Source organism: Colobus angolensis, unplaced genomic scaffold (assembly GCF_000951035.1).
Source record: "Colobus angolensis palliatus isolate OR3802 unplaced genomic scaffold, Cang.pa_1.0 Scaffold362, whole genome shotgun sequence".
In the NCBI taxonomy this organism is placed as follows: Eukaryota; Metazoa; Chordata; class Mammalia; order Primates; family Cercopithecidae; genus Colobus; species Colobus angolensis.
In genome coordinates, this window is record NW_012116955.1 from 155778 (window position 1) to 173013 (window position 17236).

Here is a 17236-nt window from a genome sequence, read left to right on the forward strand (position 1 = left end):
ATCCTGCTGAGGCTTGGGATGGGGAGGGAAGCTGATAGGAACATACAGCTCATGATATCTCTTGTGCCAGGAAGTATCAAAGTCCTTTGTATCTGACCTAAAAGTTTCATGTCTTCTGTCAATATCTATGAAATTGTGGCTAATTTGTTAGCTTGCAAGTAGAGTAAAATCTCAGATCTTTCACAGTTCATGACAGTACAAGATTCCCCAGTCGGCCTGCTTTGTGATGTTCTGAGAATCTTTCCTCAAGGCCCAGACAGAGCTCACTTCTCCTATTCTTTTAATGATTTTATAAACAACTAATTTCCTATTTTGATTTAACTTCTGCTTAAATACTAGGGTGGTTTCTGTTTCCTGTACTTAACCCTGAGTGATAAACATGTTCACTATACCATATCAGACTTTCACTTTAAACCTTCAAAAGGCCATTCATTATTAAGCACTTAATCATCAAGTAATCCCATCATTAAGGGAAATACCACTTAATCATCATTTGGAAACAATTCTTTTTTTTGCTTTTTTAAGGTAACAGTCTAGCTCTGTAGGCCAGGATGCAGTGCAGTAGCATGATCTCAGCTCACTGCAACCTCAGCCTCCTGGGTTCAAGCAATTCCCCTGCCTCAGCCTCTTGAGTCGGGGGATCACAGGCATGCACCACCACTCCCGGCTAATGTTTGTATTTTTAGTAGAGATGAAGTTTCACCATGTTGGCCAAGTTGGCCTAGAACTCCTGGGCTCAAGTGATCCACCTGCCTCAGCCTCCCAGAGTGCTGGGATTACAGGCATGAGCCACCACACCCAGCCCTGGAAACAATATTTTTAATTGTCTCATCACTGTCACAGAACTTGATCTGATGTGTAAAGACACAAAAATGTTCCTCTTAAGAAATCAAAAACACAATTTTTCTAATGTCTACTGAAGAAGAACCTTTTGTCTGTGAGTCAGTATGAACATGCTACCCACCCCTTATTCTCCACTGGGAAAGATTTTCTCTTCGTCACACTTCACTTCTTTCAGAGAGTAAGTTGAGATGCTAGATAAATAAAACATTAGACAACCTAGGCTGAGCACACTTGGTATTTTAAACCCGTGGTAAACTTAGAGGATTTTACAATACCTCTGCAGTAGTGAGGAAAATCTTATCTGTGATGTGCCTCAATCCACACGCCACAACACCAAGAGCAACTCCAGGGAACACATAGGAGTTGTTGCCTTGGCCAGGATATAGGGTCTGTCCGTTTGGAAGAGTGACTGGATCAAAAGGACTGCCACTGGCAAAAATTGCACGTCCCTACAACAAAGACACATACAACTCACTTTTAAAAGAAGCAGAATATTTTAAAACAAATGTATCATAACAGAACTATCCCATAGCCTAAATTATAACTACTTAGAAAGAAGTCTAGTTTTTTATTAACTTGCTAATAAGCCTGGACAAGCTTTTGTGATGTTGTACAACCAGTTCTGGAATGGGTGATTATTACTATTCTCTGTCTTACTCTTTACATCCAGGAGGAGCATGCAAAGTACAGTATGCCCTAAGACTATCACTCCATTCTCTGCAGTGGTTCAACCCATAGGCTCACCAACCATTTTTATATAGGCTTCCAGTGATAGACATCCGAAGATAAAAAATGATGGGCTAATATTTAAGTACTGAAAATAATGATATTTTAGGTTGGGGTTTAGGAATCAACACATTTCCAAAATAAAAACTGGGAAAATCATACATATTTCTATATTGTAAAGAGTTATGTGGGCTGGGCACAGTGGCTCATGCCTGTAATCCCAGGACTTTGGGAGGCCTACAGGGACAGATCACTTGAAGTCAGGAGTTTGAGACCAGCCTGGCCAACATGGTGAAACTCCATCTCTACTAAAAATATAAAAAGTAGCTGGGGAGTGGTGGTGGGTGCCTGTAAGCCCAACTCCTCGAGAGGCTGAGGCAGGAGAATTGCTTGAACTCAGGAGGCAGAGGTTGCAGTGAGCTCACACCACTGCACTCCAGCCTGGGAGACAAAGCAAGACTCCAGCTCAAAAAATAAAATAAAATAAAGAGTTATGTGGAGAATCATATAGGAAACAAACTCATTAGCAAGAGTAGAACTGGCAAGGAAGAGGAAGATTAAGTTATCAGTATTTTTCAACAATTGTCTTCATTTTGCCTAGTACTAATATTTTGTCATAATTGTTTTGAAGAATCTCATTTATTGCTTGCTTTAAAAAGGCATTAACTTGGATGGGCACGGTGGCTCACGCCTGTAATCCCAGCACTTTGGGAGGCCAAGGGGGGCGGATCACTTGAGGTCAGGAGTTGGGAGACCAGCCTGGCCAACATGGAGAAACCCTATCTCTACTAAAAATACAAAAATTAGTGGGGTGTGATGGTGAGTGCCTGTAATCCCAGCTACTCAGGAGGGTGAGGCAGGAGAATCGCTTGAACCTGGGAGGCAGAGGCTGCAGTGAGCCGAGATCATGCCATTGCACTCCAGCCTGGGTGACAGAGTGAGACTCCATCTCAAAAAAAAAAAAAAAAAAGTCATTAACTGAGGGCCTGTTAGGTGCCGCATTTCATATTGCTAATCAAAACAACATTTGTCTGTGATGGTGAGAGTGGACATCTAGTTGAGAGTATTTAGGCTTCAAAGTAGGAATTGGAAACCCTCAGCAAATAAAGCGTCACAGTCTAAGAAATCTATTTGAAAAGTCTAAAGCATCAAATCCCCAAGGCATAGTTTAAATGATGACACAATGGGTTTTAACTTTCATATCTCTTGGATCTAGAGTCTAAATAATGATATTAATATTAACCTGTTTTTAGCAAATGTCATAATATACCTTTTAGTTGTTCTTAAAGTTGTATAACATAAAAATTCAACCTTCTTTGAGATATAAAAAGATGAAAATAGATGAGGCAGAAAAACAGAAATTCTTATCTAGCTGTTTATAAGACACTGTTATGTTTTGCACAGAATTTGGTTTTGTTTTCAGACAAATCTGATACCTTAAGCTCTTTAGCACATAAAATATTTTGTTATAAACAACTTTCTAATGTAGCTAAATTATTACTTCATGTATAAAGGTTTCGAAAAATTATATTTGAGAAAGACACCTGTAACATTATATATCTCCCCCTCCTCCTTCACTCCCACTCTTCCTGCCTTTCTATAATCACCATATTTTAAGGAGAAATGTCATTAAATAAATGATAGTACTGTAGCTAGCTAAATAGTCTCATATATATGTTATTAACATGGTGAAGGAAATCTCCTCATACCATTTTTGGATTATATTTTTATGGTTCATTAGTCTTTTCGTATATTGTAATTTAACCTTTCCTATCTTCACCTGTGCCTGCAGTAGCAGAAACTCACATCCAGCAACAGGCAGACCTTTCCTTTTTCTCCAATCCTTTAGCCAAACCAGTGTCTAAATTTTCATCCTCAAAATAACTTTCAGTGTTTTATGTAGAAAAACATAGAATATTAGGCAAGATGGTAAGAAAGACTTGAAGCCTACATTTATATCAGACACCTTCAAAGTTTAAAACACAACTACATAAATTTGGCTAATTTTGTTTATGTGTATTATAGGTAAGTCTCTTAACCCTTGAGGCCTGTTGAGAGATATTAAGACAAAATAATTAATTAAATACTTGTTTATTATATGCCACGTATGTGCAAGGCATGATGCTAAAATTTTGTTGTTGCTCAAAGGACTTTTTTTTTTTCCTTTAAGGATTTAAGGACTACTGAATAATGTGGGGCAAATTCCCCAATCTAGAGATGAGACAAAAATTAAAATTAGTGAGAATACTGATGCCATCCCAAATAAGAGAGATAAATAACGGAGTGGCTCCTTGCCAAAAAAAAATCATGAATTGTAGTATTGAGCATTTAAGGATATATGATTAAAATAGAGCCATTAAGTTCCAGTTAGTGCAGAATGACATAGCTTTCATGTTTACCTCTCTAGTTCATTTTGGATTTATTTCCAAAATAAACATTTTAGATAGATATGACTCAACCTCTATTTTGTTGTAATGATATTTTAAAGTCTTTTAAGGGAAAAAGGCTTCTTTCAGCATATCAACCCAATATATATTAGTACAAACACGGTATAAAATAAATCATAGTAAAATATTGAAGCATTGAGGATGCCTATCCCAATCTGGCTGGATGTCAAGATAGTTGTCCAATGTTCCACCCATAGTACCAAAACCCAAACCCAGGATTTAGCAAAGCAAAAATAAGGTTGTGGTTTTACATTGTATGCTTCAGTGTTTGGGAATAGCTAGTTAAAAGCTATTTTAATAAGCCTCTAGAACCAAGCTTCTTCCTTTCTATTTAACTTTTATGTGTAAATCTTAGATATTTCCAAATCACTTATGGAAAATTATCGGTAAAACATTAAAATATGTATTTTATTTTATTGAAGAAAAGGATTTATACAACATTCTAGAAAAGGAAATAGTTTTTATCCCTCTGATCTGTGTGCTTTTCTTGTATAATTTTTAAACTTAAACAGTAAGCACCTGAGATATCCTAGGCCTCCCTATAATGAATAAAAATGTGATTATTCAAGTATCAGTTATAGTTTTACTTTACCTTGGTTATTCTGTAGCACTGTTCTGCAGAACATTCTGCTTTGCTAGTTGGATTACTCAAAGCAAAAATAATAGGCCGTTCATTGAAGGCAGCCATATCTTTAAGAATTTGTTCTGAGAATGCACCACCAATTGCAGCAACTCCTAATGAAGAAAAATGAAGCTGGTGATTAACACAATCATTGGTTAATTGACACAAGAAGACCATGCCCCAAATCAATGATATCTGTCATGTCATTTTCTAATAGATCCTAAACAAAATGCTGTATAGACTATTTGTATTTTAGTGACAAAAAGAGGCACGTTTGTTAATGCCAACGATCCTTACAATCCTTAGGGTCACAAATCTACAAATACCTATTAAAAATTAAAGATAAGATTTGGCTCCTATAATACATTGAGTTAGTGACCAATCCCTTGGAAATTTGTATCCAATACGTATACTTTCTTTATAAGCAATTCTATGAGTACATTTCAGTCTGTCAGGCTATAAAGCAATTAAGTTTTGCTATCACTTAAGACAACCATCTGATTCAACGGCAAAAGTAAAGTACCACCCATTGAAATAAATTTAACAGAAGAATAAAGCAATTAGCATAATGGAAATGAAAAACAATAAGATTATTGACAGAATATATTTTGTAAAAATCAATATTAAACACTTAGTAAAGCTCCTGTCATGGAATAAGTACTTGTTTTATTATAGTTATCATCATTATTTTCAACATTGCCATCTGTTTCACAAGAGCTTGTTGGAATGGAGTATAATACAAGGTAAAAATCAAAATTATATATGTACAGCATAAAGATTCATAAATTCCTTTGAGATTTTTAAAACCACTTTAAAGTCTTGCAGTGCACATGCAATGTGTAAGTATAGTATTAAGTACTATAAGGAATATGAAGATTTGTGAGATGTGATCCCTGTCTTTCAGGAGGGTCTTATCTACCTCAGAGTTTCTCAACTTCAGCACTATTAACATTTTAGGCTGGATAATTCCTTGTCACAGGGGCTGTGCAGTGCACTGTAGGATATTTAGTAGAATCCTTCCACCGCCTCTATTGGCTAGATGTCAATAGCCCCTCCCTTTACTCCCCTTCCAACCCTGCAACCCTAGTTAAGACAACTAAAAGCTTCCAGACATTGCCAAATGTTTCCTGCAGGGCAAAAATCCCTCTTATTTGAGAACCACTGTCTATCTGGAGTAATCAAGCCTAGAAAAGTGCTGAATATGCCAGGTATTAGCAGGCTGACAGTTAGAGGAGGGGGCCACACACTTCAGCTCAGATCAGTAAGAGAAAGAAGACAGGACTAAAGTGAAAAATCTAGGTCTCTACAGGGTACTGTCGCTTGAGCGAATGTGTAGTTTTTTGAATTCAAAGGGGTAGAATTTCAAAAAGACTAAATTATACCTCAAAAATTGGTAGTAAATAAAACCAATCAAGTCAAAATAAGGGGCGGGGAGGAAGGGGGAGGAGAAAAAGTTTACCTATGAGGGCAGTTGGTTTTATTTCTTGAACAATGGCTTCTAGGTTCTTCATTTCTTCATGTTCGTGGGCAAACTTCTCTTTCTCTTGTGTTAAGGAAGCACGTCCCTAAGTAAAGCAAGTAGGAAAAAATTAAGAATCTGCCAAACATATGCGGGTCAAAGATATTTCAGTATATATATTACAAATATTTATGCTTAACATTTTTACGTATGATGTGTTACAGCTATTCTTAAAGTCTCTTCAATTGTCAGAATGTTATTTCATTCATTCTTTCAACAAATATTTATATGTCAATGTTCTAGGCAATGGAGATGTAACAGTGAACAAAACAAAGTCTCCTTCATTTAATTGATATTAAAAATCCTAATTTTACAGACATGTGAGAACTAGCATTAACAAATGGCAATGCAAAATATCATTTAAAGAATATTGTTTGCCACACATTGTGTTTTATAGCAGGTCTCAGAATCTGGAGTTGGCTTCAGCTGTAGCACTACTGATTTATGCCACTGACTCAGAAAAGAATTTGAAGCCATATTTATGTCAATGTTAGATTTTCTCAGTAAGTATTTGTTTTCTATGTTTTTGTTTTTAATGTTCCGATTATGAATATGCATGTGTTATCTAGTAAACATCTAATTATAATATTCTGGCTGCAAATTTTAAAGATTTGACTACATAATAAATTACTGCCTAATTTTATATGGTACTTGATGACTTACAAGTTGTTTTCACATATTTCATTTGATCCCCTCAACAATTCTGAGAAGCAGGACAAGTATAAGCATAGTCATTTTACATATGTGGAAACAGATTCAGAGGCTTTAAGGGATTTGCTCAAGGCAAGAGATTGTACTGGAACTCAAAGCCTTTTCAATATAGCACAGAATCACCCTGGGCAAAAACTTAACAAATAGTATGTCATAGTTTTTGCAAGTTGTTAATAATGAAGATGGTACAATTTTCTTGCTTTAAAGGGTTATTATCATTTTATTTCTGTTTTTTTTTGTTTGTTTGTTTGAGATGAGGTCTTATTCTGTCACCCAAGTTGGAGTGCCGTGGATCAGAGGTCACTGTAGCCTTGAACTCCTGGGGTCAAGGGATCCTCCCATCTAAGCCTCTCTAGTAGCTGGAACTATAGGTATGCACCACCATGCTTGGCTAATTTATCATTTTTTTAAAGAGATGGGGGTCTCGCTATATTGCCCAGGCTTGTCTCGAACTCCTGGCCTCAGGAGTGATCTTTTCGCTTCAGCCGCCTGAGTCACTAGGATTATAGGCATGAGTCACCATGCCAGGCTCTGTTTTTAAAAGCAATATACTGAATTATTAAAAAATTTGCAACATATGAACCTCTTTGTGCTTGTCTCCTCATCTGTAAATAAGGATAATAAGAATTTCTACCTCATCAGGTTGTTTGTGGGGTAAATGAAATGTAATACATGTAAAACACTCAGGACTGTACCTGGTTTATAATAAGAGCTTGATGCTAGTTGTTGTTGCAATTACAATTTTTGTGAAGAAGAAAAAAATCACAGTTCCAGCACTTAAAGTTTTGGTATATTTTCTCCTATTAAAAGTCTGCTGTAGGCCAGGCGCGGTGGCTCACGCCTGTAATTCCAGCACTTTGGGAAGCTGAGGCGGGCAGATCATGAGGTCAGGAGATTGAGACCATCCTGGCTAACATGATGAAACCCCATCTCTACTAAAAAAATACAAAAAATTAGCTGGGCATGGTGGCAGGCGCCTGCAGTCCCAGCTACTCAGGAGGCTGAGGCAGGAGAATGGCGTGAACCTGGGAGGTGGAGCTTGCAGTGGGCCAAGATCACACCACTGCACTCCAGCCTGGGCAACAGAGTGAGACTCTGTCTCAGAAAATAAAAATAAAAAAAAGAAATGATTAGCCAGTTTTGAGAATCAGTCTACTAAATGATCTATATGATATCCCTACCACATGTGTTTTTAAAAGGTTAGGTGCTATGTTTTCAAAAACGTATACAATAATGAGTCTAAAGAAGAAAAGCTATAGAATAAGATAAATTGGAAGTCACCGCTTTTTTGGCTGACAAACTGAGATATAATGAAAACTATTTAAATTGCCTAGAATGGGAAACAAATAATAAAGAAGACAGATGAATAATATATGAAAAGAAAAAGATACATGCTTAATCATTAACATCTTTATTAATCATAGTATACGCACTGGCAGCTCCTAGACACTGAAGCCAGAACTTAGCCAGAAGACATTCCATCTACTAAGAAGCATAAATTACCCACAGCAACATCTTCAAAGGCTTGATTCCTGGTATGACTTACAAATGCCGAAAGAATGCTGAAAAAAGGCCAGGAATCATGAAATGGTAATACTAGCAATACTGAAGGTCTTACTTGGCAAAACAGAAGAATCAAGACACACACACAAAAGGTCTCCTAAATGTGTTCTCTACCATTTTCAAAATTAACTTGATGATCTAGTTTAAAGAAACTACTGGAATGTGACAACCTTTTCTAAATCGGGTAATACTGAGGCAACCCCCTGTACCTTAGGACTTCTATTTTCTAGACTAATGGCTTATTTTTCTCTATTTTTCAAAATCTGATTTGGAATACATATTCTTTATGCCAGTAACTTCAGTTGGTATGGAGATGAGATGTCTTTTCCCTTTATTCTCCCTTTTCAGGATCCCTTGCTGAAATCTTTTTGCCTTCTTTTGGCAAAGTGCATGTGGGCACCTCTTACCTCAGAAATCCCAAATTCTATGATGCGTCTTTTCTCTCTCTCTTTTTTTCAAGAGTCTCTAATTACCTCAAACATATTACGGATAGCTGAAACTTTATTTGTGGTATTATTACTTTAATCTCCCCTATCCCTTTATATTATGATTATTCTTACTATATCATAGAAGATATAACCAGAGTGAATTACCACCTTTTCAAAAGCACATATGTTTGTAGTGGGCGTAGGGAGGAGAACAGGGGCAAAGGTTGCCAAGATTTTGGGCTATCATTCCACAGCCCAGGATAGGTATAAGTAAACAAATTCTAGATTACCAGTGATAAATATTTATTCCTTCCTACATACAGGGACTAGAAAAACTCTTCCACAAGCCCCAGTTGGACTACCTACCCACAATTTACTGGCCTATTTTTGCTGTCATATCATTAGTTTACCAGAGTTGAACCTGGCCCCTCTTTGGATCTGTAGACAGGGTTTTCTCAGCACATAGTCAGTAGCATTTCACTGCAATTGTTGTAAATCAGGTATGTGCACTTGCTAAGAGTCCAGAGCTGTGTGTCATCATCTCAGGACAGATTAAGCAAAGATAAATTATGTGACAAAAGTATAGTAAGGCACATGGAGTGTTTTTAATTTAAGATAGTAGGTGGTGAACTCCATCAGTATTTAATTTTGTATGTTAAAAATCAATGTTCATAATTTTCTAAGACTCATGCATATCATCTTTGGCCTCTGTTCTTTTTAATATCTACATGCATTGATCATACTCTATATGAAATGAAAAAGCGGGAGAAAATAATCAAGCCAGAAACTTTTTACCAGCTTACATAGTCTCTTTGGAGTTAGACTTTTTTATTAAACCACAGTGTATTATGTATGTAGTTATTAAACTACATAGTCTGTAGTTTCAAGCCCTCAACCTATAGATTATACTCTCAGGAATGAAATAACTATATTGTCAAAACTACCTTTATAACATACAATATACCTTTATTGACCATCGCTTTCTACAAGAGCTAACCATTTAACTATAAATCAGAAAAATACAGTAGAGCAAAATTATTTAAAACAAAACAAAAAATAAAATAAAAATTAAAACAAAATTCAAGCCAGTTTACAGCTTCATTCTAGGTTAGATGAAATCTATCCTTCATAAGGTCTGTTAATATCCTACTTTTTATTTTGATGTTCTGTCTTAGCATTAATTTGGTTTATTAGTGAAAGTGAAAATATTTATTTGAGACAAACATTAAACCTAGTTTGTTTTGTGGCTTCTTAGCCTCCCTGGAAATGCTCCAAATCATCACTGCAAAATGCAAATACTTAGCAACATTCCCTTTTCATCTTCTTTTCACTGTCTTTATTCTTACTTTAATTTTTATTTTGGAAGGTTTTCTAAAACTAAGTATTAATTTTACATTAAAATGTATTAATATTAGTTGACACAATTACTATATAAATTATTTCCCACTATAAAAACTAAGGTATCTTATATTTAGTATTATATACTAAAGTATAAAGATATTTGAGTATGATCCATAACCAAGTAATTGACTTCAATTAACCTTAGTGATATGGATGAATTATTTACAATATTGGTATTCTATAGCATTAACTCTTTCCACTGCACATACGGATATGGGGTAAATGATGGAAAATGCTATGGCTGTGATGCTGAAAGTTGAAAGAGAAAATACGCAGGAATAATAATTATCTAGTGTGATGATGATATAACTTCAAAGATGAGCTGACTTCACAGTTCATGTTTTAGTTTTTGGGGTGGTGTTTTTAAAAAGTGGAGTTTCACCAAGAAAAGTTTTTATTTAAAACTTTATGGTATTTTTACATTTTATAAACAATTACGTTACAAGTTAGTAAAATTAATAAAAGTTATAAATTAATAAACAAGTTAATAAAATAATAAACAAGTTAATAAAATTAATAAAATGATTATTATTGGTTCTCAGGAGATGTAAAAGAATGAAGGACAAAAACACAAAAGAATCACGTAAATTTGAAAACAGGATTACACGAATTTACTGGTTATTCTAAGACAGTTCTGCAACAAAAGTCAATATAAGGATTTTGACTGTTTAAAAGCATGAAAGAAAAAGTGATTGAAACTTAATATGTGTCTTTTATATTAAATAGTGTACAAGCTATTAAATATATAACAACCTTTTAAAATGTAACTTTATCTTGGCAAGCAGAATATATGAACTTCTTTATTTTGGCAAGTAAAAGACATGAAGTAACAGAGACTGACTAGGTCTAGCCAACAACTTCACAGTTATTTCAAGTATTATATCCATGGACTCTGGAATCTCAGCTCAGTATATGTGTGTTAAAATTATTCGGGATGCTAAAATATATATATTTTTACACAGATTTCAGGTAAAAATGTCATCAGAGACAATCAAATAAAACCACATAGACTTCCACTTTTTGGACTCTTGAATATTTTATATCACTAAGGACAACAATTTGTGTAGCTTTCTCCACAGCTCCTACTATTCCTACTATTCACATGATTATGACCCTCAGATCCCTATCTCCAACCCAGACCCTTCTCCTCTGTATCAGTCCCTTATCTCCAACTGCCAATGGGACATCTCTGTCTGAAGTCTCCACAGGCACCTTAAACTTACTATGTGTGAAACTGATCCTGTTACTTCACTTAAATTGGTCTGTTCTTTATTCCTTACTAGACCCCTAACAAGTCCACCTAGACTCCTTCCTCCACTCTACCCTACTCCTCCTTCCATATTTCATCAGTTACTAAGTATGTCACTTCTATTTCCTAAATACCTACTGAATTAAGTTTCTTTCACTCACCTCCATGGTCACGCCCCAATTAATTTCTATCTGGATTACTGCAACAACTTTGTAACTAGTTCTTTTTCTCAGTTTCCCCTCATTGCAATCCATCCTCCACAATGCCATCAGAGTCAAGGAGAGGGAAACCCCCCTGCACAGGTTTCTACAATTGCTCATCTTCGGGGTTCAGAAAGTCCTTCATCTCTTGTCATCTGCTTCCTTTCTAATCTAATCTGTAAATGTCCCTTATACCAAAATATTTTATTTTGTACACGCTAGTTCTCCTGTCTGTAAAGCCACTTATTAACTCATTTATTAACAAAATATTTGTGGTCAGGTATATACTACACATTGTATAGAACTTTGAAGATACAAAGAGACGAAAGACATCACCTTTAGCTTCTATCAAGATCTCTCAGTGAACTTGTCATCATACTTCTTTTGTTTTAGTTTTGTATATAGGAAATTCAAGATATCTATGGAGACCCTAGATAAACTCCTAACTCTTCCTTTCCAACTTAGCTTAAAAGACACCTTATCTTGATATCTTCCTCAGTATTCCCATCTTTTTCCTTAGTGCAGTTGGGAGCATCATCTCCTGTGCACCCTGACACCATGAACATATTTTTAATAATGCTTTCATATGGTTCTAGTTCTGTAACTCATGGGTTGAGTTTTTCTCTCTAGACTATGAGCTTCCTGAGATCAAGGGATTAATTGAATCCCCAGAGTCTAGAACAACACCCAATCCATAGGTGATTTTATTCAGTAAACGTTCTTATTTCATGCCCACAATCTGTTACGTGATGACAGGGTACAAATTTTTATAGTTATGCTGATGCTTCAAAGCAATAGCAATTTTTCAGCCAAGAAATCCATACTGAAGGTCTCCATCTTTATATATACATATTTACTACAAAAAGTTATGCATATGTTTTTTCTTCATTTAAAGAAAAATATATCTATGTATACTGAATTTTAAAAACAAGTATTTTTCTACCTTTAAAGGAATAGATTACTAAGAATTCAAAATATATAAAAAGACATTAGAAATAATGTTTTAAGGTAATATGAATTTGATATATTTCTATGACTTTTATATATAACTATATTTTAAATAAAAAGTAATACATACTATGGTATTTGTTTTTTTCACCTAATATTATATTATGAATCCTTTACTATGTCATTTATTGCTCTTTGAAAACAATTTTAAGTCTATACAATATATTAATGCGGCTATTTCACAATTCATTTGACAATCATCCTTTATTTAGGTAAGTATAACATATCACTATTATAATTAATGTGTGATAAACCATATCATTATTGTAAATAATGCTGCAATAACATCTTCATACATAAAACACTGTATATATCTCTATCTCCATGGGATAGATTCTCTGAATGGAAACTAGTGGCTCAAAAATATAAACTTTTAAAGGCTCTGAATACACATAAAACAGCTTTCTAGAAAGTCTGTATGTACACATTCACATTTATTTCTATATTAAATTCCAGAAGACACTGCTTATCATTAGTTATTCCTAGTCATTCATCTTCACATAGGAAGGGGATTTATATGTACTTTTTTCTAGCAGTTTAAAGAATGATTGATACGCACAGGTGGCACAAGTATTAGTAATGCCTTATAACTATATAACTATATAGCAATATATATAGCAATGGCCACAAACCTAATTTTATTTAGTTCTCACAATAATACTATGAAGTAGGTACTATTATCTCTATTAAAGATGGAGAAACTCAAGCTCAGGTAAGATAACATTCAAACAAGCTATTTATCAAAGTTTTCTCTCAGGAATCCCCATTCAAACCCTTAAGAATTTGGTTGAGAGAAAGTAGCAGGTAAAGAGTAGCTGTTTCATTTTTTCCTCATTTCTTTCTAGCTAATGTACAATTTGATCACCAACTCTCAATAAAAAGTGATATATCTAGGTGTTTCATCTGTATCATTATCAAATTGCTAAATTTAAAACTAAACTGGCCATGTGCAATGGTTCATGCCAGTAAATCCCAGCACTTTGGGAGGCTGAGGCAGGAGGATCACTTGGGCTCAGGAGTTTGAGACCAGCTTGGGAAACATAGTGAGAGCTTGTCTCTACAATTTTTTTTTTTTTTTTAAATAGCCAGATACGGCAGCCTGTGGTCCCAACTGCTCAGGAGGCTGAGGTGGGGGTAGGGATCACTTGAGCCCAGGAGGTCACGGCTACAGTGACGATGATGGCATCACGGCACTCCAGCCTGAGTGATAGAGTGAGACCCTATCGAGAGAGAGAGAGAGAGAGAGAGAGAGAAAGAAAGAGAAACTAATTCAAATGGACTGTCAATTCAAAGGGGTGTAAGGAGCCGATTCACATTGCAGATGGAATCTGTTCCTAAGCCATAGTTTTCCTCTTTATTTAGAAAAGTATCAGTATTACTGTATGACATGATCACTCGTATTTAATGGTTACTCTTTTAACACAGTGTAAAGAGAGGTTGTAGAAACAGAGTAGTCTTTGAGATGGTATCCAGAATGGCATATTGATTTTTAATCTGGTTAAAAATGACAAATTCTTACCTTAACTATTAATCCTTTTGAATCAACCAGCCATATCTTTTTGATGGCTTTCTCTTTTGGTAAACCTTCTTTTTCCATGGCCATCACAATCAGGTGTGCAATCCCTAGGGCAGCCTCAGTGATGAAAAGAAAAAATTTTAAAGTTGTTCTACATGATATCTTATTAAGGGTTACATTTCACCCCATTTTGTCTTTGTTGGTGGGAACAAAATACTTTTGTCACATTTAGGTTAAGCCAAATAGCAATTATTTACCCTTTTTACTACAACAGAACCACTATTATGTGGCTTGCTATTTGGCCACAGATAAACTGGTGATATCCTTGATTGTCAGTGTATTTAATCCTGTTAATACAACCAAGATTTGCTCCAAGAAAAAATACTGAATTTAAAATAATGAACTGGTCAACTTTGCTCATTGAACTGTATTGTTTATTGTTAGGTTCAAGCTCCTCTAATTGAATTTGAAGAAAGAAGCCTGGTCATTTGGATGGGAACTTGACCAATTAGGCAATAGAATGAAACTGACCAAAAAAAAAAAAAAAAAAAAATCTGTGTTTCCAAGCATCTACTTACTCTTCTAATTTGGATACCAAAAGTGCTGTGAAATTTACTGAAAGATTAAAGGAATCAACTTCCTTGGTATTTGGTAAATTTTATAATTATCTGTGAAATTTCCAATATCTTTTCAGGGACAAACAAGTGCTAGTTTTGAATCATCCAACCATGAATTCTTCTGCCTAGTTGAGTATCAAGAACTGGTTTATGCCATTCATCAAACCCTTTGAAAATTCAAAGACGTTTACTAAAGTTAAATACAGCATGTAATAATCCACAAAATAGAGAATTCAAATGTTAATGAGCTGTCATTTAGTCTTGATTTTTATTTCAATGTGAAAGTGAATTTGTGATTTCATTCTGAATACTTTCACATATTTGTATCTTGGCATTTGAGTTCTAACTTCACATATTTTGTTTTATCTAAAAACAAGCAAAATGAAAACCAACACAACATAAACAAATATCTACGAGTGTAATATACTGTTTTGTTCATAATCATATTCATTTGAAAATTTAAAGTTTCTTGAAATAGATATATATATAGCCACAAAATATTTCTCTATTACTTACATTCTATAATTCTAAAGAGATTTTGGCAGTTTTCCCTTAAGAAACTCAAACTCAACTAACATTTTAATTTCTATTTTGGGGGTGAATTATTATTACAGGAGTCTAGTTTTCTTCTTTCAGATTATTAAATTAAGCAAATAATAACAAAGCATAATTTGGTCTTGCTGCAGTCTCTTTCCAACAATTTAAAATATTTTGGGATTTTTGCATGTGAACAGTAATAATGTACTATAAATCCCTATTTCAAAATATTTTTTCTTAAAACACATATGTAGTTACATAGTACATACTGAATTGTGAGTCAAATTTTAAAAACTTGTATTTGTAACACTGGAGTATTCTAAAAGCCAGTATCAGATAAACCAGCTTAAATACTTAAAGGCTTGTATATATACACATACACTGGAAACTTTTCCTGTATGGCACCTTAGATATGCATAACAAATACCGATGGCAACATTTGATAATACTACAAATTTAAAACTGTGAAAAATATCTCAATACTTCTGTACTAAATTATCATATGAATGATTAATATGTCTCAGCACTTAATTTGGGAATCTTCCATAAAGCCTACAGTCATAATATACTAAAAGTCTGAAAGAATACCTCAAATCTTGAGTTAATGAGCAATTAACATTAATTATATATTAGTTTAGGAGAATATAAGTATTATACAAGGCAAATACCTCTCCAGCTCCTTGGAATAGTATTGTTTGATCAGACAGTTTGTTCTTGGTTATTCGAAGAGCTGCAAGGAGACCTGCAACTGCAACAGATGCTGTTCCTGAAACAAGTTATAAATATCCTTGAGTAATCTTCAAACAGATTCTGACAATTTCCAAGCTTTTATTCACATCTTGAAATAATCACAAAACAGGTTAACTGGTACAGAAGAGAAACCTGTGGTTGTCTTATCCCATGCTTGCATATGAGATAAAATTCTCAGGCTACTGACATCAATATTTTAAGATAGCAGCTTACTATTATTCTTGAAAACTTCCCTAAAAGAAGATTCTGTGACTTATCTTAGTGACATAATCAATGAAAGGATGGGATCTGGATTCCTCAGATTCCAGTTCAACAACCCACTGACTAGCTGAAAGAATTTAGAAAAATTATTGTATACATCAAATAGATAGTTTCCTCATATGTAAAGTAGTTTTACTTTATGATATAAAAGAGTAATACGTGCGATTAGATTCTTCCATGTAATTACTCTTGAGGTTTTGAAATCTATTTATCCCCTTCACACACAGAAGGCACATAGTAAATTATTGCTGATGATGGTATTGGTACTCATGATATTTTTGATACATTTGGAATTTAATGTTAATAGCAATTAAAATCTAATTATATTGCATTATTTAATAGATTTTTTACCTATGGCAATCACTGTGGATCCCAAAGGTGCTAGACAAAACTAATGCAACATTTCTTTAAGATAAAAATTGTATTTTCCTCATCACGTCTCATAGGCATAAAAACTTCACCAGTTCCAATTATATTACTTTACCATATAAGCATTCACAGATCACAGAGCAGTTCTCTTGCTTTGAGTGTAATTACACAGATCAACTTCTTTATGGCTTATGCCTGAAATAAAGCAGCAGCTTCTTTTTTTTTTTTTTTTTATTCTACTTTAAGTTCTAGGGTACATGTGCATAACGTGCAGTTCTCTTGCTTTGAGTGTAATTACACAGATCAACTTCTTTATGGCTTATGCCTGAAATAAAGCAGCAGCTTCTTTTTTTTTTTTTTTTACTTTAAGTTCAGAGGTACATGTGCAGGTTTGTTAACGTAGGTAAACCTGTGGTTTGCTGCACAGATCATCCCATCACCTAGGTATTAAGCCCAGCTTCCATTAGCT

At 34.5% G+C, this 17236-nt stretch overlaps 1 protein-coding gene across 3 annotated transcripts in view; it reads right to left on the reverse strand.

Annotated features, from left to right (window-relative positions):
- Positions 1-17236, reverse strand: part of ME1 (malic enzyme 1, NADP(+)-dependent, cytosolic) — a 235038-nt gene that overhangs the window by 12873 nt on the left and 204929 nt on the right. For all 3 annotated transcript variants that reach the window (XM_011953475.1, XM_011953473.1, XM_011953474.1), the window contains 5 exons: positions 16056-16153; positions 14237-14350; positions 6098-6203; positions 4609-4751; positions 1119-1292 (listed from right to left, as the gene is read on the reverse strand). In XM_011953475.1, the coding sequence (XP_011808865.1) occupies positions 1119-1292; positions 4609-4751; positions 6098-6203; positions 14237-14350; positions 16056-16153 (635 nt within the window). The remainder of the gene's footprint in view (positions 1-1118; positions 1293-4608; positions 4752-6097; positions 6204-14236; positions 14351-16055; positions 16154-17236) is intronic.